The 23,400-nt window shown below is 39.6% G+C and overlaps 1 protein-coding gene and 1 long non-coding RNA gene across 2 annotated transcripts in view; one reads left to right on the top strand and one right to left on the bottom strand.

Moving 5' to 3' along the window:
- The window catches only part of LOC117979162 (uncharacterized), an 82,051-nt gene that overhangs the window by 23,362 nt on the left and 35,289 nt on the right, over window positions 1-23,400 (top strand). Inside the window, exon 2 of the long non-coding RNA XR_004669847.3 lies at window positions 1,272-1,333. This is a non-coding gene — a long non-coding RNA (uncharacterized LOC117979162). The remainder of the gene's footprint in view (window positions 1-1,271; window positions 1,334-23,400) is intronic.
- On the bottom strand, window positions 212-9,279 carry TMEM17 (transmembrane protein 17). The gene is made up of 4 exons (XM_003830878.7): window positions 6,042-9,279; window positions 2,705-2,808; window positions 2,449-2,562; window positions 212-1,497 (listed from the first exon to the last, which is right to left on the bottom strand). The coding sequence occupies exons 1-4, from the start codon at window positions 6,139-6,141 to the stop codon at window positions 1,219-1,221; spliced, it is 597 nt and encodes a 198-aa protein (XP_003830926.1). The 5' UTR covers window positions 6,142-9,279; the 3' UTR covers window positions 212-1,218.

Raw genomic sequence — 23,400 nt, 5'->3', positions numbered from 1 at the left:
AGGCGCTCTGGTTTCCAAATCAAGCCTCACGTGAATTTAATGGGTATGAAGCAGTTCTTTGGTGAACAAGAACCTAGTAGATGCAATCACAAGTGCTAATTTAAAATGCCTACTACAGTGCCCACTACATAGAAAGTTCTCTAGGATTTGTTTTCCTTCCTTCTCTTGCAACTCTGTAATAAAAAACACAAATCTATAGCCCAAAAGAATTGCACAAGACAAGGATGATTTGGTGCTGATACCTTAAATATTTAATAATTTATTGTAAAAGCATTTTGTATACCACCATTACAAATACTGAATATGGTTTTATGAAAGTTATAATTTTATAACAAAAATATTTCCTAAATACCAAGGCAATCCACCTGTTTTCTTCTTCATCTCAGTATAACAGCTAATATTAGGGTTAGAATTTAACCCTAGCAGACATGAAAATTTGGTCTCTTGTTTTATTTTTTATTTATTTATTTTTTTGAGATGGAGTCTTGCTCTGTCACCCAGGATGGAGTACAGTGGCTTGATCTCGGCTCACTGCAAGCTCTGCCTCCTGGGTTCACACCATTCTCCTGCCTCAGCCTCCCAAGTAGCTGGGACTACAGGTGCCTGCAACCACGCCTAGCTAATTTTTTTTTTTTTTGTATTTTTAGTAGAGGCTGGGTTTCACCGTGTTAGCCAGGATGGTCTCGATCTTCTGACCTCATGATCTGCCCACCTCGGCCTCCCAAAGTGCTGGGATTACAGGCGTGAGCCACCACACCCAGCCGGTCTCTTGGTTTATAAATATAGACAAATACATAGGAACACTGACTGGTATTTCCATGTCAAGAAACATGGTCATATGTACAGACAAGACATGGATAACCAACAAGTTTTAAAGAAATGTATACATCTCTAGTTACAGATTCTAACCAGAAATGCTACAAGAGAGCTGGCAAATGACAACCACCAATACATAGATTTCTACACTCCTGAAAAAGACAACAACATCAAAAAAATTAAGAAATTTGGCATCAGGTGGACAACATCTAGGTTTTAGGGTTAATATACTGTTTCATATACTGTACAAAGTTTCATCATTGCCCCCAACCTTGGAATTTCAGAGTGAGAGCATATACAATTCAAAACACTTGCTTTGTCCCTTTTCTCAGAGCTCTGATATTTTCCTAACTCTTACAGTCTCTAGAATGATCTGTCAGATTTTCACTCAACAACACTGGATCAGATCTCTTCTATACATGACCTCATCCTTCTCATGTCTCCTCTCTTTGCAGAGAGCCGGTCAAAGTCTTGGAGGTGGAAACGAACTGCCAACTGATTAACCATTTTCCTTAAGGTAAGAAATGCTGCAACAACTTGGAAAGCAAGGAAGAGAGTGAAGATGATATGTATCGCTTTTTCCAAGGGCAGATTTGTTAGGCCTTCATTAAAGAGCAAGAAAAGAATTAAAGGTAACTGCAATAGAAGGCTCAAAAGCCAAAAGCCAGCCAACTCAGGAACCTGCAATGACACATATCAAGAGTAATAAAAATCAGTAAAATACAGTTTCTGTTTATACAGATAAACAAGTACTTATCACTACCGTGAACCTACATTATGGGCTCTGTGAGTGATTCCGAAGGAGGATGACATGGTCCTTGTCCTCAGAGAACTTACAGTCTAGATGAGAAAACTAATTTATGTAAAACAATCCTAGAATACTACACTTTAGTGAACAATTAAGTGCAATATTTAGAAGTACAGACTAAATGCTACAAGAAATAAGGGAGTGATTAGGGTAGGTGAAAGAAAGACCTCAGGGAGGTAGGCTTTTTAAGTTGTGGAGAAGAAGGAAGAGGCAAAAAGGTAAGTAAGCAAACACGTGAAATTAGCATGATTGGGAATCAGCACATCAGCCTGGAATGGATGGCTGAGTGAGAAAACAGCAAAACCTACAGTAAGACAGGCTGGGTGTGGGGCCTTATTATGAAGGGCCTAGAAAACCACAGGAATCTTTAGGCATTATCCCTATACTCTGGTAACCACAAATGCTTAGGCAGCATGATGATGCAGAAAACATGGGCCTGGCATAGGAAATGAATTCATAATTTTCCCCCATTTTCTTATTCAGGATCCAAATACACATGTTTAAGTAACCATGTATTTTTAAGACTGATAAGAAGAGGGAAAATATCAATTTTAAGTGTTTACTACATTCATATACTTTACATAAATCATTTCACTTAATCACAACAAACCTGTGAAGTAAATATTATTTTCCTCATTTTATATATGAGGAAACCAGGGCTCAAGAGATTAAGCAAACAGACCACAGTGACAGAAGTGGTAAAGCTGGAGTCAGGCTTTAAATTCAGACCTGTGCTCTTTCTGCCACACCTCACTGCCTTTTACTTGTTATGAAAACTGATTTCATTTATATCTATCACTGAGAGAAAGGAAAAAAGAGCTTACCTTCTCCTGTAGGTTACCCACGTAGCCCAGATACAACCGGATGGCTTCAATTAAGGTTATTAGGATGATAACAGTGATCACAATGAATTTGTAGTAGTCAGGCAAGATTGAATACTAAAAGAAAAGCCAAAACATGTTTGTAAAATCTCATGTATAGTAACATTGATTTAAGATAGAAAAAAATTATTAAGAACTTGAATTTTATTGACATTCTAACAACGTCAGGGCAGCAAAAGTATTAAAGCTTAGATTTTACCTTCATGTGAAGCATCATAATGCTGCTCACCCACCACAGTGGGAAATAGTAGGTATTAAAATAAAGTGACATCTGCAGTGCCAAACTGGAGACCATTTCATTTTCTACAGAAGGAACAGAAAAGGAACAAATGATGAATCTTGGGTTTATGCCCTATATATATATCCTATTCCCTAGAATTAATAACTATAATATTGGCTCAGTAAAACACCAAATTTTAAGCCTACTTATAATCATTGACAGTAAAAGGAATATTCATCCTAATACCAGTTAGGTCAAATATTGGCTATTTGGGGGTATGTTTCATATTTTTCAATTATTTTACCATTTTGCCATTACAGTCTTCTGACTTTTTGGCATATACTACTGGTATAGATTTAATGTAGAATATCAATATAAATCCTATTCAACAGATAATTGTCATTGCCTCTTTTGTAGAATTCTATGTAAATAGCATATAAAATTAATGCATAAAATAAATAAAAATGAATCTCCCACAGATAAACTAATCTTATACAAAAACGGATTACCAAGGTTATAATTAGACACATCTCTCTTTTCAGCATACCCTAATCTTAGCCATTCTTTAAAGTCCAATTCAGTGTCGTCTTTTCCATCAATACTTCCTTCATCAGTTCCCCCACCCCAGCAGAAATACCTTTCCCCTTTAGGTACTTATCACTCTAAACTGTCAATAAGAAGTGCTAGCAAAGAACCACACTCCCCTCCCCAAAAAACAGTCTGGTGTACTGAACAGATCATGGGCTTCAGAGTTCAAGCAAATCCGAGCTCCCCAAACCTCTGTGACCCTGGATGTCAGACTTGACATGAATTATTTAAACTCTTTGAGCTTCTATTTCTTCATCTGTAAAATAGTGAAATTAAAACTTCCTCACAGGCTGTTTGTGAGAATTAGAGCCAATATAAATTATTTCATCCTAGCACTGTGCCTGGCACACTTAGTAGGCACTCAACAAATATTAGTCCTCTTTCCTTCTTCTCTTCTACTTATCTACAGGCTCATTGCAAGCACACACCATGTCCTACCCTAATTTGAGACCCTCATAGAATCTAGCATCTTGCTTTCCACGCAGTGAATATCAAATACACCTAAGAATGAATTAATGAAAGCATACTGTCATAAGGACATTACTAGCATAGCCATTTGTGATACATGAGTTCCATTTACCTAATGTTGATTCCATAACACTTTCTGCTTTTATGTAAGAGAGCAGGGTCCTAAATTAAGAATTTGATTTTTAAAATTGAGCCCTACAAAATACATCCTAAATTTGACTAAATTCTTAAGAGCAGACACATATATTGAAATCAGTTGCTGTACACGTAAGATTTTAAAGGGTCTAAAATAAATGTCTTAAAAACATTATTTTCTCCTTTTCTCCATAGCTGAGTGTTTTTATCTGTCACTTAATAATTTTAAAATATAAGAAATAGTCATGGTCTGTCACAGCAAAATAGTTTCTTTTAGCTCCAAGAATATGCCTGATGATTATGATCTACTTTTACTTGCAACTGTTTATTAAATTACCACTGATAAAGGAATGAATTCTTAAAATCTGTTAAATCTGAAGACAACTCACCAGCCTAGGATCTTTTCGATAGCAACAGTACAAAGCTGCGGACATGGTAATGACATAAACTTGTTATTACAGTACAAATAATCAAACCTACTTCCGATCCACAAAGAAGAAAATTTGGGAAAGAATAATAGATTGGGCAAGCTGAACATTTCAGTACCTTTGAGAAGAAACTGTAGTCAAATTTTGCAAAGAATGGTTTTCATGTTAGAAGTATTGTGTGTTAACATCTTAAAGGTTATGCTATGTCCATATTTCAGCAGATCAAACTTATAATCATGGAAATGAAAATCAAGTTAATATGTAAATGAACCTTAAAAGCGTAAGATATAAACTTACTAAATTTTGCAAAAGTTCAAGTTGAGTTCTGTAAATGGAATTTAAATTAAAACATACAATATAAATCAGGGATAGGTAAACAACTGGCCAGCTGCCTGTTTTTGTACAGTCAATGAGCTAAAAATGTTTTTTCACGTTTAAATGGTTAAAAAAGTAATATTTTTTCCACACGTGAAATCCATATGAAATACAAATTTCAGTGTCCATAAAGTTTTATTGGAACACAGCCCTGCCTATTCAATAACTATTGTCAATGGCTGCCGTGGAGACCATATGGCCTACAAAGTCTAAAATATTTACTATCTGGTCCTTTTCAGAAAACGTCTTTTTACCTTGTATTATCAGACGTTAGTGCTCATTAAGCCTCATCCTTGGAACCAGAAACGTGAAAACCTATTTTTTTCACATTTTTCTCTGTACATCCTAAATCATAAAGGCCTACATTTGGGAAATAGGCAAGTGATCAAGGTGACAAAATGCAGCTTTGGGAACTGCCTTTACTTTTCTCTGTCCCTTTTAAAAATTCTCTTAAACCAAGCAGAGGAAAAGATTGATATTTCCCAGCAGAGTTGAATGATGAAAACCACATGGGTTTGGTTGACAGTGTGTTGTCTACCATCATGATGTAGGAGGAGGAAACTGTTCTGGAGGAAACTGTGTTATCACTTGACATCAAGTTAAAGGACGCAGAAGCATCATGGTATTTTGTTACCTTATGATAAGTGTTACATATAGGGGAGGAGGAGAAGGCAGGGAAGGGGTGAGTTTTGTTGAACGCCCGGCTAGTATGGCACATGCCAGTGGGAGTGGATGGTGGTTTGAAAGGACTCATTAACTTTTTTTTTAATCTCTTCTACGAGAAAATGGCCTTGCTTAGGAACATACTTGTTCTGCTAGGAAAAAGGAAAAGGCAAATTTGTTCCCTGGGGTGGGGGTGGGGACGGGGGAGGTGGGATTGCTTGGGCTATTCCTCGCCATCCTGGACAGAAAAGCCGGGGGCGGGCGCCGCAGAGGAAAAACAACTTGGGCCTTCGCTCTCGCGGCGCGCAGGGGACCAGCCTGTGCAGCAAGGGCGGCTTTTATCTTTTTATTTTGGGGGTTTCTCCGGGACAACGATGGGCCTTGCGCGGCACAGAGATCGGCCCCACGTCAGCCGCCGCGCTTGCAACAAGCTGGCCAGGCAGCACCACGCGGAGACCAGGCCCGGCCGGGGGCGGGAGGCCGCCAGCGCCTCAGCTCCCTGTCCGGCCCGGCCCCTCCTCCAAGGCGCTCTCCCGCACTGCGGAGAACTGGCTGAAGGCGACATCGCCATTTTAGGTACGGGCAAATTCTGGACGCTCCAAAATCCACGCCAAGCCCTCGGCAGGCCACACCCCCTGCACCGGGCCTCGGTCACTCACCCGGACCCTCATTGGACTCTGGACCGGTCCGATTGGAATCACTGAACACGGCCCGGCTGAAGTTTCCCAGCCGCTGGCGCACCGGATCCGGCAGCTCCATGCCTGGGCCTCAGTATCCCTCACCCCCTCAGACACAGGCTAGTCTGCGGGCGCTCCGAGGCTCCGTGGTTCCCACGGCAACCGGGCGGCGCGAGGCCGGCGGGACCCGGGAGCGCGCGGGGCTGCCCGGCTGGGCTGTGTCTCGTCCGGAGCCCGCGCAACCTGGAAGGGACCGGCGCGCTCAGAGCCCATTCCAGGCCCAGGGAGCCGCGCGCCTCGGCCGTGTACAAAACGGCAGATCCCTTAGTTCTGCTTTGAGCTCGACCATCCTAAAAACAAACCTAACTAAGAAATGAGCTGGGGTTGGACTGCGATACAAGGAACCCTCACATTTGCCAGTGGAACTGTAAATCGGTACAACCTTTCTGGAGAGAAATAGAGAACGAATGCAGAGCTTAAAGAATGTCTAGAGGTGTAGGGGTGTGTGTGTGAGAGAGAGAGATCGTGTGACTGATTATTTTTTAATAAGAAAACAGCAATGGGCAACTGATTAAATGTACTGGAGCACATACATTCAATGGAGTATGTTTCAGCTGCTTATAAAATGCTTGCAAAGAATATTGAATGGTATAGTTTAACTTTATGTAAAAATACAGCAGAAATAAAACTAAATGAGAATGAACCTAATTTAGCAAAATTTATGTGTATGAGTGGAGGGGAGGAGAGAGCGTGTGCACACTGGCTTGAAAAAAAGAACTGGAAAAAAGTCCAAAATGTTAACAGTCGTTTTCACTGGATAGTGGGATTGTAGGTGATTCAAAAATTTTTAAACGTCTTATTTTCTAGCTTTCTCTCAAGATATATTACTTAAAAAAAACTAAGTGTAATACACACACAGAAAAATTGTACACCTTTTGTAAGTAATATATATTACTTAAAAATAAGTGTAATATATATACATCGACTGAAATCTGTATGTGTAATCAGCACCCTGTTCAAGAAACTTTACAATATTCCCAGAAACTCCCCCTTCCTATTTCCTTTCAGTCACTAAACCCACTCCTCACTCATAACTGACCTTTCCTGAATTCTAACAGCAAAGGAGAGTTTTGCCTTTTTTTTTTTTAAATCAGAACATTTATTGTGTGACTAATATAAATTTTTTTTTTTTTTAGACAGAATCTTGCTCTGTCACCCAGGCTGGAGTACAATGGCACAATCTCGGCTCACTGCAACCTCCGCCTCCTGGGTTCAAGTGATTCTCCTGCCTTAGCCTACCAAGTGGCTGGGATTACAGGTGCTCGCCACCACACTCGGCTAATTATTGTATTTTTAGTAGAGACAGGGTTTCGCCATGTTGGCCAGGCTGGTCTCGAACTCCTGACCTCAAGTGATCCACCCGCCTCGGCCTCCCAAAGTGCTGGGATTACAGGTGTGAGCCACCGTACCTGGCCTGAAATTCTTAAGATGAACTGGATGCCGCAGCAGCTGTCCTCTTGGGTTTAGGTGGCATTCCTTCACAAAATCCATGCCTTAACCTGCTGTACACAATTTTTAAGTGCCTCATTCGACCAGTCCCACTGGTATATTGTTTTTTAGCCTCGGCACTCCAATTATACTTTATCTTGGCTTGGGAGGGTAGCCGCGTTTGCCACAGGCGGACTTTTGAAGGAGTTAGAGTCACAGGGCAGCACTAGCTGTGCATCTTATCGCACCACTTTCTAGATGATGACACTCCCTTTGTCATCTTGCTTCTGTTTTGCATATTTATATAAAAGCAATCATACTGTAAGTACTTTTTTAAAAAACTGGCTTTGTCTTCAACATTACTTTCATGAAATTCCTTCATGTCATTGAGTGTAGATTCTTTTGCCTTGCTCTTTGTGATCATACCACAATAAGCTTACTCATTCTACTGTTGATGAGTGTCTGTATTTTCTAGTTTGGAGCTGTTGTGTATAGTGCTGCTTTGGGGAAAAGATGCCTCTTGGTGAACATATGCATGCATTTTTGTTGAGTGTATATCGAGAGTGGAATTGCCGTGTCATAGGATACAAAAGACCCAGCTTTAGTAGAGGCTGCCTACAGTTTTCCAAAGTGATCAAACCAATTTCTGCTGCCTCCAGCAATGTGTGAATATTTCCATTACTCCATATACTTCACCAACACTTGTTATTTCTTATCCTTTCCTTTTAGCCCTTCTGATGGGTGTGTGGTAAAAGTATTATTTTTACAATCAAAAGGAAAATTACACATTTATATAAATGCAAGAAGAAGATATGAGTGGAAATAAGTTCATGACTAGAATTTTAAAATAATTACACAAACGTTTATTGCATTCCTACTGCTTATTTGGATATCGTGCTAGGCTAATTAGGGATATGGTCCCTCCTCATCAAGAAGCACAGCTCAGTGAAAGAGTGAGAGACATGGAAACAAGTAAGTGCAAACGCTGTTATTAGACGTGCTCTATTAAAGGACCACTGATGAAGAAGCAATTAATTCGGGTTGAGGATGTCAGGGAAAAGCTGGTGAAATTCTGCTTCATTTCAAGATGGAGTTCAGACCTGAGAATCTCCAAAAAGGCTTCTAGGACCTTCCTGAAATAGCTTAGGTGCTCTCTTCTGTGTTTCCCAAAGCATCTTCCTCTTGTTTCTTTGGTCACAGTGCTGGTCACTCTATACTAAAATTGTCTGTTTATGTGTCTGTGTCTCTTGCTAGTCCTTAAGCTCTTAGAGGTCAAGAATGGACTTTCATCTTTATATCCCCAACACTAGCACAGTGTGGTACCTGGCCATGAGTAGGAGCTGGATGACTGTTGAGTGAGTAAAAGGAAGAAAAAGCCTAATGACCACTCTCTTGTCTTCCCCTTCTAGTTCAAGGACTTAGCTGGCCCTTTAAAAGGTTCACTTTGTAAAATGGTGAATTGGTGTATTAAAACATAGTGAATCATAACAATTTAAAAAACCTTAGCAACAGAGAATCACTTTTCATTTATCAAATGAACCGAGATTTTTTTATAAACGGAACAGTGAAGCAGGAGGCCTCAGGCTCAGCTGTTGAATTATAATTTGGCCAACTGCATTGAGACAAGCAATCGGCAATGTATAGAAATAGCCTTTAAAACCTTCCTGCCTCCTTTAACACAATAAAATCTTAAGACCCTATTTGAGGAAAATAATCATAGAAACAAAGTTTTATACACCAAATGCTTCTCCAACATTATTGATAATTGTTTAGAAAAGAGGGGAATGGGCATTTGAAGTGCCCAACCACAGGGCCTCATTAAGCAGATTACGATATTTATGGCAAGGTGTTGGGCTGCAGTAGAAAGAATGTCCTTGGAAGCTGAGAGGGCAGGGTTCAAATACCCTAAAATTCTCGATGTACCACTTAACAGCTGTGTGACTGATTTCAGATACTCGTTTTGTAAAGTAAAAATAATGATATCTTACTGTTGTGGTTGATGTGAATATTATATCATTAAGGCTCTCTATACATGATAGCTACCATTTACACATCAATTAAAATGAAGTTTGTGAAGAAACAACACCTAGAGTGGAGTCAAATAATGCTTGTATTTTGTAAATTCAACTGGACCTGCTAGGTAATACCTCTGTTGCTTTCCTAATAAAGACAGTGGAGGCAGTTAAGCATTAAAGCACTCCATTATGTTAACCAAAAACCTATGTGAATTCTTATCAAAAACCTAAGTGAATTATTTTAAAGATATTTTCCCCCGGCATTGAAAAAAGATGCAAGATACCTTCTTCAGATTGTAATTATGTTATCAAAATCCTGGAGGAAAAAAAGTGATAGAATTATGGGTATTTTTCCTTCTAATTTTATTATTCAAATTTCCTATATGAGCGTACATTTTCTAGTTAGAAAAAAATCTTGTTAAAAATAAATTGAGAGGAAGAGGCAATGATGATGCAAAAACATTAGAGAAGATAATTTGAGAGGAAAAAAAATGTGGTTTGGAATGAGTCCTGCCATTATTGATGTATCATAAATGGTCCAAGGGGCTCAAAAAAACTTTCCAAATGTTATCTTATTAGTTGATACTCCCAATATTTATAGGCAATTACATTAGAAATACTAAAGGAGATCCTTCAGTGTTTCACTAATGTGATTGCCTATACAGGTGGGCATCCACATTCATGAAAAATGAAGAATTGTATGATTTGGGTTTCCCATCTTATAGACCTACTACTTACTTAGGATCTAAAGAAAGAAGTATGGGCCAGGCACGGTGGCTCACACCTGTAATCCCAACACTTTGGGAGGCCAAGGCGGGCTGATCACAAGGTCAGGAGTTCGAAACTAACCTGCCCAGTATGGTGAAACCCCGTGTATACTAAAAATACAAAAATTAGCTGGGTGTGGTGGCGGGCCCCTGCAGTCCCAGCTACTTGGGAGGCTGAGGCAGGAGAATTGCTTGAACCTGGGAGGCAGAGGTTGCAGTGAGCTGAGATCGTGCCACTGTACTCCAGCCTGGGCGACAGAGTGAGACTCCGTCTCAAGAAAAAAAAAAAAAGAAGTACGGAATCTCTGTACTTAAAATCACGGGAATCATTTTGGGTTAATGAATAGTCCCATAAAGTTTAAACTGCTTAGTTCTTATACCAGTGTTGATGTTCAGAGTAATAGCTGTTTCTGCAATAGTTGTTTAATGTATTTCTTGGGGCTTAATTACATTTATTGTTTGCTTATTTGTTTTCACAAACATTTGGAGACTGATGCAATGATTAGCTTCCCTTTGATAAGGGACCATGTTGTCTGGTAATAATGTATTACCTTATATGACAAGAAACTGATTTGGGGAGTTGTTTATTTATTGAGATAGGGTCTCACTCTGCTGCCCAGGCTGGAGTGTAGTGATGCAATCATAGCTCACTGTAGCCTCAATCTCCTGGGCTCAAGTGATCCATCCACTTCAGTCTCTCTAATAGCTGGGACTACCGGGGTATACCACTGCACCCAGCTAACTTTTTTTTATTTTGTAGTGACAAGGTCTCCCTATGTTGCCTAGGCTGGTCTCCAACTCCTGGGCTCAAATGATCCTCCCACTTTGGCCTCCCAAAGTGCCAGGATTACAGGCATGAGCCACCACACCTGACCTCAGTTATTTAAATTACTCCTTGGCATAAAAAAAAATTCTTTCCACTTGATACTAATAAAGAGTTTAGAAATATTTTTAAGTATGTCATTCAGTTTATTGCTTTAAAATGAACTGAGAGACATTTCTCAGAATCTAGATAAATTTAAAAGATAAATTATATATTTGGGTATAATATATAATTATGATAATGATATGATTCCACATTGGCATCCACATTAAAAAAATCTTACTCTATATTACCTGAAATGTAATCTTAGAATCCTCAAATTGTTAATGGATAATCAAAGATTTTTTGATACAAGTCCCTGGTACAATATATTCTATTCACAGCACTTCTCAAAGGTTTATAAGAAAGAATCAGGCTGTGAATTATACAGAAAGCAAAATCTCATGAAAGGAATTTTTATACTATATTAAGTGATATTTCAAGGCTGCCTTTAATATTTTGTCTTCAGAGACGTCTCCATTGAGAATTTTTATTAGAAAATTCTTTCCCCTTTAAAATACTGTTTATATAATAGTTTTTTGGTTCGGTGGCGTTTCTTTGTGTTGGTCTACCACACTGCTCACCTGCTATATCAAGCAGCTGCTCCATGCGTCAACCATGTGGGAGATGGGAACGTCAAGCCGAGGGAAGAAAATCAGGAAAGCAAAAACCCGCTTAAGGAAACCTCAGATCTGTCAAGTGAATTATGATACTGATTAGAAGCAGGTGGTCATTTTACTGAATAAGTAACATGTTCCATTTTTAGTAGTGATGTCTTACTAAACTAAAAATATTTTATATATCACACTGTGTAAAGTATAAATTATGTTCCCCTTTCTGGAAGAAAATTGACCTGTTATTGACTGTAATAAAATATTGCTTTCCCCACAGTAAATATTGATACGTTGTTCACTGTTCCCTCTGCCTTACTTTAAATTGTGGTTCTGTGCTTTTAACAAATAATATGCTTTGTTTTCAACAGTATACTTTGCATTGCTTAGCTATGTTCAATTTTGATCCTCAATCACATCAAGATTGTAAGAGTAGAAATGTTATAAATAGACAAGTTAGTACTAAAATGAAAGGTGTACACACAGGTAAAGAGTTCAAATACATTTGAATTATTTATTATACTTAGGTAGCTGAATAATAAAATTCTCCAAATTTTCTTGAAGGTGTTTGCTTTGCAAAATAGAAAATCATTGCCATTATTCTTGTATCCCATTTCCTTTCCCACTGCATTATTAGTTACTACAGAATTGTTCTTATTTTTTTTTCCAACACATGGTGTGAAGATTAATAGACGTTCAAGGTGATTGGAGACAAGTGTAATAAGATGTCAACAGGGATGTTCTCTGATCCCTGACTAAGGTTCAAAGCTGTGCACAGAACGGGGTAAGTTCACATATTCTAAGTTGAGAAACCACCTATAGTTAGGCCAGCCTACTAAGAAATGTTGATACAGGGAAACAGTCCTACCACAAACGTTTCCCAAACTACCCCATTTGTACTCATGGAAGTATAAGGAAAGGGTGGGTAGAGAGGAGGTTAGCCTTTTGTGAAGTACAATGTTCATAAGGATAATCTCTTCCCTTCCTTCACCCCATTCTCACTGTAAGGGAGAAGATGGAAGCACTTTTTCCCCTCAAAGTCTAGCAAGGAGCCCTCAGGAAAATTACCTATAACATTTAGAAATGCCCAACCATCCCCGCTCTACAAGGTGGGAGATTGGTGATCATCTCATCTCTGACCTCTTCTGGACCAGCTGACTGCTCCGTGCTTGCAGGGCAAGGAGAGGGGACAGAGAGAGACAGCCTAGCTAAGAGAGGAGGCACCACAATAGCCCATATTCCTACCTCCAAGAGAGGCTGCTAGCTGGACCCCTCACGGGAGAGGTCAAGTAGGTGCAAGGTATATATCTCAAGGAACTGGACAGTGGAGAGGACCCCCAATGACCTTTGCCAATGAGGGAGCCAGTACTTGGATTCCCTCCAGTATAGAAGACATTGAAAGTCTGACAGGACTAACTAAAGAAGCAGGAACATCCTACAGAGAAGAAATTGCAACCTTTCTGGGAAGCCATATGAAATATCTACTTCCCTATTCTTGCCCTAATATCAGAAGGGAAGCAACCGAAAGAAAGAGAGGGAAGGATATAAAGAGCAGAGCACCTGCCACTCCACCTTCACACACACATGCACTCCAAGCCACTAGCAGTAGAAGTCGACTTTTGGACAAGTCTGGAGGTAAAGGAGGAAAAGGAAGGGAGGAAAAAACAGTTTTAAATCCTATTTGAAGCTTAACTTGAACAAAACGGAGCTTTACATGCTGGAATGAGATGATCCTAATAACTTGAAGAGGTTAATAAATGGAATCAAGCCAGGGTGTGATTAAAAGAGTTGACACCCAGAAAAAAAAAAAAATGAGGGTGGCATATAGTGGGTGGATTTTTTTTTTTTTTTTTTTTGAGATGGAGTCTCGCTCTGTTGCCCAGGCTGGAGTGCAGTGGCACGATCTCGGCTCACTGCAAGCTCTGCCTCCCGGGTTCATGCTCTCCTGCCTCAGCCTCCGGAGTAGCTGGGACTACAGGTGCCCGCCACCACGCCTGGCTAATTTTTTTGTATTTTCGGTAGAGACAGGGTTTCACCGTGTTAGGCAGGATGGTCTCGATCTCCTGACCTCATGATCCGCCCACCTCGGCCTCCCAAAGTGCTGGGACTACAGGCGTGAGCCACCGCACCCGACCCATGGTGGGTGGGTTTTAAGAAAATAAAGCTATTTCATATTTATGCCCCCAATGAATTGAGAATCCTCAAGAAAATAGTTACATAATCCATCAGAGTTCTGATTTTTAGAGGGGGATGGCATGATCAATTCTGAGTAACAGACAGATGAGATGGATATCAATTCAAGCAAGGAAATAGAATGGTTTTATTTTTTAAGAAAACATTTTTTTCTTTTAATTGAAGTAAGACATGCAAACAAAAAAGTGCAGAGATCAGAACTGTAGACGTCCATGAATTTTGCTCAAGCGAACCCACCTGTGTAACCAGCACCCAGATCAGGAAATAGAACACTACCAACGCCTCCAAACCCCCTGCTTATGTTGCCTCTTAGTCATCAGCCCTCTCGCACTCCCAAAGTCATAATATCTTGATTTCTATACCTGTAGATTAATTTTGCCTGATTCTATTTTTCTGTAAATGAAGTCCTACATTATTTGCCTTTCGTGTTTGCTTCTTCCACTCAACATTACATTTGTGAGATTCATCCATGCTGTTATGTGTTGCAGTAGCCTGTTTGTTCCATTGCAGCACAATATTCTGTTTGAATATACCATGCATTTTATTTATACAAATGGTAATGGAAAAAAATTGTATCCAGTTTGGGCTACTGCAGAGAGTGCTATTGGACTTGCTTGCTTATATTTTACTTATGACTGTCAGGTTACATTCATGAGAGAGACTGACCTGTAATTTTTCTTCCTTGTGATATTCTTGCCAGCTTTGGGCATCAGGGTTGTACTGATCTCATAAAATTGTTGGAAATGATCCCTCTTTTTCTGTTCTCTGGAAGAGTTTGTGGTAAGGTTGATGTTTTTCTTTGTAATGTGTCTAGAAGAATTCACCAGAGAAGCCATCGGTGCCTGGAGCTTCCTTTGTGGGAAGGTTATGAATTTAATTTTTGTTTATAGGTATATAGCTTCAGATTTTTTTTACCTTTTTTTCCCCCGATCTGATAAATTGTATGTTTCTAAGAATTCATCCATTTCGGCCGGGTGTGATGGCTCACGCCTGTAATCCCAGCACCTTGGGAGGCCAAGGTGGGCGGATCACTTGAGGTCAGGAGTATGAGACCAGCCTGGCCAATATGGTGAAACCCTGTTTCTACGAAAATACAAAAATTAGCTGGGTGTGGTGTTGGGCGCCTGTAGTCCCAGCTACTCAGGAGGCTGAGGCAGGAGAATTGCTTGAATCCGGGAGGTGGAGGTTGTAGTGAGCTGAGATCGTGCCATTGCACTCCAGCCTGGGTGACAGAGTGAGACCCTGTCTCAAAAAAAAAAAAAATTATTCATTTCACTGGCATGCAGTTGCTTGTAATTTCTTATTGTTATATTCTTAATGCTGATAGGATCTATATTGAGGGCTCCCCTTTCCTTCCTGAAATTGGTTATTTGTACCTTCTCTCTCTCTCTCTCTTTTTTTTTTTTCCCTTGGTCAGTGTTGACAGAAGTTTCTCAATTGTATTAGTTTTTTCAAAAAACCAATATTAGGCTTCTTGGTTTTCTCTATTGTATATTTGCTTTCCATTTCATTAATTTCTTTTTTTTAAATTATACTTTAAGTTCTAGGGTACATGTGTACAATATGTAGGTTTGTTACTTATGTATACATGTGCCATGTTGGTGTGCTGCACCCATTAACTCGTCATTTACATTAGGTATATCTCCTAATGCTATCCCTCCCCCGTGCCCCCACCCCATGACAGGCCCTGGTGTGTGATGTTCCCCACCCTGTGTCCAAGTGTTCTCATTGTTCAATTCCCACCTGTGAGTGAGAACATGCGGTGTTTGGTTTTCTATCCTTGCAATTGTTTGCTGAGAATGATGGTTTCCAGCTTCATCCATGTCCCAGAAAGGACATGAACTCATCCTTTTTTTATGGCTGCATAGTATTCCATGGGGTATATGTGCCACATTTTCTTAATCCAGTCTATCATTTATGGACATTTGGGTTGGTTCCAAGTCTTTGCTATTGTGAATAGTGCCACAATAAACATACGTGTGCATGTGTCTTTATAGCAGCATGATTTATAATCCTTTTGGTATATACCCAGTAACGGGATGGCTGGGTCAAATGGTATTTCTTGTTCTAGATCCTTGAGGAATCCCCACACTGTCTTCCACAATGGTTAAACTAGTTTACAGTCCCACCAACAGTGTAAAAGTGTTCCTATTTCTCCACATCCTCTCCAGCACCTGTTGTTTCCTGACTTTTTAATGATTGCCATTCTAACTGGTGTGAGATGGTATCTCATTGTGGTTTTGATTTGCATTTCTCTGATGGCCAGTGATAATGAGCATTTTTTCATGTGTCTGTTGGCTGCATAAATGTCTTCTTTTGAGAAGTGTCTGTTCATATCCTTTGCCCACTTTTTGATGGGGTTGTTTGATTTTTTTCTTGTAAATTTGTTTAAGTTCTTTGTAGATTCTGGATATTAGTCCTTTGTCAGATGGGTAGATTGAAAAGTTTTCTCCCATTCTGTAGGTTGCCTGTTCACTCTGATGGTAGTTTCATTTGCTATGCAGAAGCTCTTTAGTTTAATTAGATCCCATTTGTCAATTTTGGCTTTGTTGCCATTGCTTTTGGTGTTTTAGTCATGAAGTCCTTGCACATGCCTATGTCCTGAATGGTATGGCTTAGGTTTTCTTCTAGGGTTTTTATGGTTTTAGGTCTAACATTTAAGTCTTTAATCCATCTTGAATTAATTTTTGTATAAAGTGTAAGGAAGGGATCCAGTTTGAGCTTTCTACATATAGCTAGTCAGTTTTCCCAGCACCATTTATTAAATAGGGAATCCTTTCCCCAGTTCTTGTTTTTCTCAGGTTTGTCAAAGATCAGTTGGTTGTAGATGTGTGATATTATTTCTGAGGGCTCTGTTCTGTTCCATTGGTCTGTATCTCTGTTTTGGTAACAGTACCATGCTGTTTTGGTTACTGTAGCCTTGTAGTATAGTTTGAAGTCAGGTAGCGTGATGCCTCCATCTTTGTTCTTTTGGCTTAGGGTTGTCTTGGCAATGCCAGCTCTTTTTTGGTTCCATATGAACTTTAAAGTAGTTTTTTCCAATTCTGTGAAGAAAGTCATTGGTAGCTTGATGGGGATGGCATTGAATCTATAAATTACCTTGGGCAGTATGGCCATTTTCACGATATTCATTCTTCCTATCCATGAGCATGGAATGTTCTTCCATTTGTTTGTGCCCTCTTTTATTTCACTGAGCAGTGGTTTGTAGTTCTCCTTGAAGAGGTCCTTCACATCCTTTGTAAGTTGGATTCCTAGGTATTTTATTCTCTTTGAAGCAATTGTGAATGGGAGTTCACTCATGACTTGGCTCTCTGTTTGTCTGTTACTGGTGTATAGGAATGCTTGTGATTTTTGCACATTGATTTTGTATCCTGAGATTTTGCTGAAGTAGCTTATGAGCTTAAGGAGATTTTGGGCTGAGACTGTGGGATTTTCTAAATATACAATCATGTCATCTGCAAACAGGGAAAACTTGACTTCATCTTTTCCTAATTGAATACACTTTCTTTCTTTCTCCTGCCTGATTGCCCTGGCCAGAACTTCCAACACTATGTTGAATAGGAGTGGTGAGAGAGGGCATCCCTGTCTTGTGCCAGTTTTCAAAGGGAATGCTTCTAGTTTTTGCCCATTTAGTATGATATTAGCTGTGGGTTTGTCATACAGCTCTTATTATTTTGAGATACGTCCCATCAATACCTAGTTTATTTAGTGTTTTTAACATGAAGTGCTGTTGAATTTTGTCAAAGGCCTTTTCTGCATCTATTGAGTTAATCATGTGGTTTTTGTCTTTGGTTCTGTTTATATGATGGATTACGTTTATTGATTTGCATATGTTGAACCAGCCTTGCATCCCAGGGATGAAGCCCACTTGATCATGGTGGATAAGCTTTTTGATGTGCTACTGGATTTAGTTTGCCAGTATTTTATTGAGGATTTTTGCATCGATGTTCATCAGGGATATTGGTCTAAAATTCTCTTTTTTTGTTGTGTCTCTGCCAGGCTTTGGTATCAGGATGATACTGGTCTCATAAAATGAGTTAGGAGAGATTCCCTCTTTTTCTATTGATTGGAATAGTTTCAGAAGGAATGGTACCAGCTCCTCTTTGTATCTCCGGTAGAATTTGGCTGTGAATCCATCTGGTCCTGGACTTTTTTTGGTTGGTAGGCTCTGAATTATTGCCTCAATTTCAGAGCCTGTTATTAGTCTATTCAGGGATTCAACTTCTTCCTGGTTTAGTCTTGGGATGGTGTACATGTCCAGGAATTCATCCATTTCTTCTAGATTTTCTAGTTTATTTGTGTAGAGGTGTTTATAGTATTCTCTGATGGTAGTTTGTATTTCTGTGGGATCAGTAGTGATATCCCCTTTATCATTTTTTATTGCGTCTATTTGATTCTTCTCTCTTTTCTTCTTTATTGGTCTTGCTAGCAGTCTATCAATTTTGTTGATCTTTTCAAAAAACCAGCTCCTGGATTTACTGATTTTTTGAAGGGTTTTTTTGCGTCCCATCTCCTTCAGTTCTGCTCTGATCTTTGTTATTTCTTGCCTTCTGCTAGCTTTTGCATGTGTTTGCTCTTGCTTCTCTAGTTCTTTTAATTGTGATGTTAGGGTGTCAATTTTAGATCTTTCCTGCTTTCTCTTGTGGGCATTCAGTGCTTTAAATTTCCCTCTACACACTGCTTTAAATGTGTCCCAGAGATTCTGGTATGTTGTGTCTTTGTTCTCATCGATTTCATAGAACATCTTTATTTCTGCCTTCATTTCATTATGTACCCAGTAGTCATTCAGGAGCAGGTTGTTCCAGTTTCCACGTAGTTGAGTGGTTTTGAGTGAGTTTCTTAATCCTGAGTTCTAGTTTGATTGCACTGTGGACTGAGAGACAGTTTGTTATAATTTCTGTTCTTTTGCATTTGCTGAGTAGTGCTTTACTTCCAACTATGTGGTCAGTTTTGGAATAAGTGCGATTGGTGCTGAGAAGAATGTATATTCTGTTGATTTGGGGTGGAGAGTTCTGTAGATGTCTGTTAGGTTCACTTGGTGTAGAGCTGTGTTCAGGTCCTGGATATCCTTGTTAACTTTCTGTCTTGTTGATCTGTCTAATGTTGACAGTGGGGTGTTGAAGTCTCCCATTATTATTGTGTGGGAGTCTCAGTCTCTTTGTAGGCCTCTAAGGACTTGTTTTATGAATCTGGGTGCTCCTGTATTGGGTGCATATATATTTCGGATAGTTAGCTCTTCTTGTTGAATCGATCCCTTTACCATTATGTAATGGCCTTCTTTGACTCTTTTGATCATTGTTGGTTTAAAGTCTGTTTTATCAGAGACTAGGATTGCAACCCCTGCTTTTTCTTGTTTTCCATTTGCTTGGTAGATCTTCCCCTATCCCTTTATTTTGAGCCTATGTGTGTGTCTGAAAGTGAGATGGGTCTCCTGAATACAGCACACTGATGAGTCTTGACTCTTTATCTAATTTGCCAGTCTGTGTCTTTTAATTGGAGCATTTAGCCCATTTACATTTAAGGTTAATATTGTTATGTGTGAATTTGATCCTGTCATTATGATGTTAGCTGGTTATTTTGCTTGTTAGTTGATGCAGTTTCTTCCTAGCATCGGTGGTCTTTACAATTTGGCATGTTTTTGCAATGGCTGGTACCAGTTGTTCCTTTCCATGCTTAGTGCTTCCTTCAGGAGCTCTTGTAAGGCAGGCCTGGTGGTGACGAAATCTCTCAGCATTTGCTTGTCTGTAAAGTATTTTATTTCTCCTTCACTTATGAAGCTTAGTTTGGCTGGATTTGAAATTCAGGGTTGAACATTCTTTTCTTTAAGGATGTTGAATATTGGCCCCCACTCTCTTATGGCTTGTAGAGTTTGTGCTGAGAGATCAGCTGTTAGTCTGATGGGCTTCCCTTTATGGGTAACCTGACCTTTCTCTCTGGCTGCCCTTAACATTTTTTCCTTCATTTCAACTTTGGTGAATCTGATAATTATGTGTCTTGGAGTTGCTCTTCTCGAGGAGTATCTTTATGGCATTCTCTGTATTTCCTGAATTTGAATGTTGGCCTGCCTTGCTAGGTTGGGGAAGTTCTCCTGGATAATATCCTGCAGAGTGTTTTCCAAGTGGGTTCCATTCTCCGTGTCACTTTCAGGTACACCAATCAGACGTAGATTTGGTCTTTTCACATAGTCCCATATTTCTTGAAGGCTTTGTTTATTTCTTTTTACTCTTTTTTCTCTAAACTTCTCTTCTCTCTGTATTTCATTCATTTGATCTTCAATCACTGATACCCTTTCTTCCACTTGATCAAATCGGCTACTGAAGCTTGTGCATTCGTCATGTAGTTCTTGTGCCATGGTTTTCAGCTCCATCAGGTCATTTAAGGTCTTCTCTAGGCTGTTTATTCTAGTTAGCCATTCGTCTAATCTTTTTTAAGGTTTTTAGCTTCTTTGTGATGGGTTCGAACATCCTCCTTTAGCTCGGAGAAGTTTGTTATTACTGATCGTCTGAAGCCTTCTTCTCTCAACTCGTCAAAGTTATTCGCCATCCAGCTTTGTTCCATTGCTGGTGAGGAGCTGCATTCCTTTGGAGGAGAAGAGGTGCTCCGGTTTTTAGAATTTTCAGCTTTTCTGCTCTGGTTTCTCCCCATCTTTGTGGTTTTATCTACCTTTGGTCTTTGATGATGGTGATGTACAGATGGGGTTTTGGTGTGGATGTCCTTTCTGTTTGTTAGTTTTCCTTCTAACAGTCAGGACCCTCAGCTGCAGGTGTGTTGGAGTTTGCTGGAGGTCCACTCCAGACCCTGTTTGCCTGGGTATCACCAGCGGAGGCTGCAGAACAGCAAATATTGCAGAATGGCAAATGTTGCTGCCTGATCCTTCCTCTGGAAGCTTCGTCTCAGAGGGGCACCCAGCTGTATGAGGTCAGCCCCTACTGGGAGGTGTCTCCCAGTTTGGCTACTCGGGGGGCAGGGACCCACTTGAGGAGGCAGTCTGTCTGTTCTAAGATTTCATACTCCATGCTGGGAGAACCACTACTCTCTTCAAAGCCGTCAGACAGGGACGTTTAAGTCTGCAGAAGTTTCTGCTGCCTTTTGTTCAGCTATTCCCTGCCCCCAGAGTTGGAGTCTGCAAAGGGAGGCAGGCCTCCTTGAGCTGTGGTGGGCTCCACCCAGTTCGAGCTTCCTGGCTGCTTTGTTTACCTACTCAAGCCTCAGCTATGGCGGATGCCCCTCCCCAGCCTTGCTGCCACCTTCGGTTGGATTTCAGACTGCTGTGCTAGCAGTGAGTGAGGCTCCATGGGCATTGGACCCTCGGAGCCAAGCATGGGATATAATCTCCTGTTGTGCCATTTGCTAAGACCGTTGGAAAAGCGCAGTATTAGGGTGGGAGTGACCCGATTTTCCCGGTACTGTCTGTCATGGCTTCCCTTCGCTGGGAAGGGAATTCCGCGACCCCTTGTGCTTCCCGGGTGAGGCAATGCCCTGCCCTGCTTCAGCTCACACTCTGTGCACTGTACCCATTGTCCAATAAGCCCCAGTGAGATGAACCTGGTACCTCAGTTGGAAATGCAGAAATCACCATCTTCTGCATCGCTCACTCTGGGAGCTATAGACTGGAGCTGTTCCTATTCAGCCATCTTGGAACATCTATTTTCTTTTCTAATCTTTATTATTTCCTTATTCTTGCCTTCTGTGGGTTTAATTTTCTGTCCCCCCCACCTTTGGATATGACTTTTTATATTTTATTTTATTTTATTTTATTTTTGAGACGGGGTCTCACTTTGTCACCTGGGCTGGAGTGCAGTTGCTCAATCTCAGCTAACCACAACCTTGATCTCCCAGGTTCAAGTGATCCTCCTGCCTCAGCCCCCCAAGTAGCTGGGGCTACAGCCATGTGCTTCCATGCTTGCCTAATTTTTCTATTTCTTGTAGAGACAGTGTTTCACCATGTTGGCCAGGCTAATCTCAAACTCCTGAGCTCAAGCGATCTGCCTGCTTTGGCCTCCCAAAGTGCTGGGATTACAGGAGTGAGCCACTGTGCCTGGCTGGATATGGCTTTTTAGGTAGATATTATGAATCATTAGTTTTTAGATTTTCTTTTTTAAATATATGCATTAAAGATTATAAATTTTCCTTTAAGTTTGGCTTGTTCTTACACTCCATACATTTTAATATGTAGTATTTTCATTATCATTTTGTTTAAAATATGTTTCAATTTCTATTGAGATATCTTCTTTGACTCACAGATTATTTGGAAATGTATTGTTTTTATTTCCAAACACTAGGAAATTTCTAGTTATCTTTTTTGTAATTGATTTCTAACTTAACTCCATTATGGTTGGATAACATACTCTGCATTATTTCAATCCTTTGATATTTGTTGAAACTTTTTGTTGGCCCAGCATTTGATCAATTTTGATAAATGTCCAGGTACACTTGAAAAGAATGTGTTTTCTTCATTTTTTGGGTGTAATTTCTATGTAAGTTCAATGGGCGATGCATGTTATGTTGTTCAAATCATCTATGGCCTGATTTTTTTTTGTCTACTTGTTGTCAAAGATGTCAGAGATGTGTTAAAATCTTCCATTCTGATTGTTAATTTGTTCATTTCTTTTTTTAGTTCTTTATGATATTTTGAAATTATGTTATTAGGAGCTCGGAAATTTAGAATTGTCATATCTTCCTAGTGAATTGACCCTTTTATAATTATGAAATACACTGCTTTATCTCTAGAAATACTTTAAAGTGTGCTCTGGTTTTTAGCTTTAATAAATATTGATAGTATATATATATATTCCCATCTTTTTACTTTCAAATTCTGTGTGTTCTTAAGATGTGTATCTTATAAGTGTCAAATAGCTTTTTTTCCAATTATTCTGAAAAATCTTTGTCTTTTAATTGGATATTTTAGTCCATTTACATTTTTAATAATTATTGAAATTGCAGGGTTTAAGTCTATTATTTTGCTACTAGTTTTCTATTTGTCCTACTTTTTCTATATTCCCTTTGCTCTCCTTTCTTGGCTCCCCTTTCTTGCTTTCTTAGGATTTATTTTTAATTATCTTATACCCCATTCTGTTGGCTTGTGAATTATACATTATTGTGTTATTCTTTTTGTAGTTATTCTGGAGATAAAATGCCTCCTTGAATCTAATACAGACTAATCTTATGCTACTTCCAAGACAATGTAAGGACTCTGCTTGCCCCTGTTCTGCCTGTTAGTGTTAATGTTGTCACATATTTTAATTCTGCATGCAGTTGAAACCCCACAATATGTTGTTATTATTATTGTTTTACATAGTTAGTATTCATTAGATTTATCCAGATCTTTATACTTTCTGTTGTTCTTTATTCCTTCCTGCACCTCTGTGCTTCTCTCTGGGATTATATCTCTTTGTTTCAGTATCA

The sequence above is a fragment of the Pan paniscus genome, chromosome 12 (genome assembly GCF_029289425.2).
Source record: "Pan paniscus chromosome 12, NHGRI_mPanPan1-v2.0_pri, whole genome shotgun sequence".
NCBI lineage: Eukaryota > Metazoa > Chordata > Mammalia > Primates > Hominidae > Pan > Pan paniscus.
This window is presented reverse-complemented; position numbering and strand designations above follow the sequence as displayed.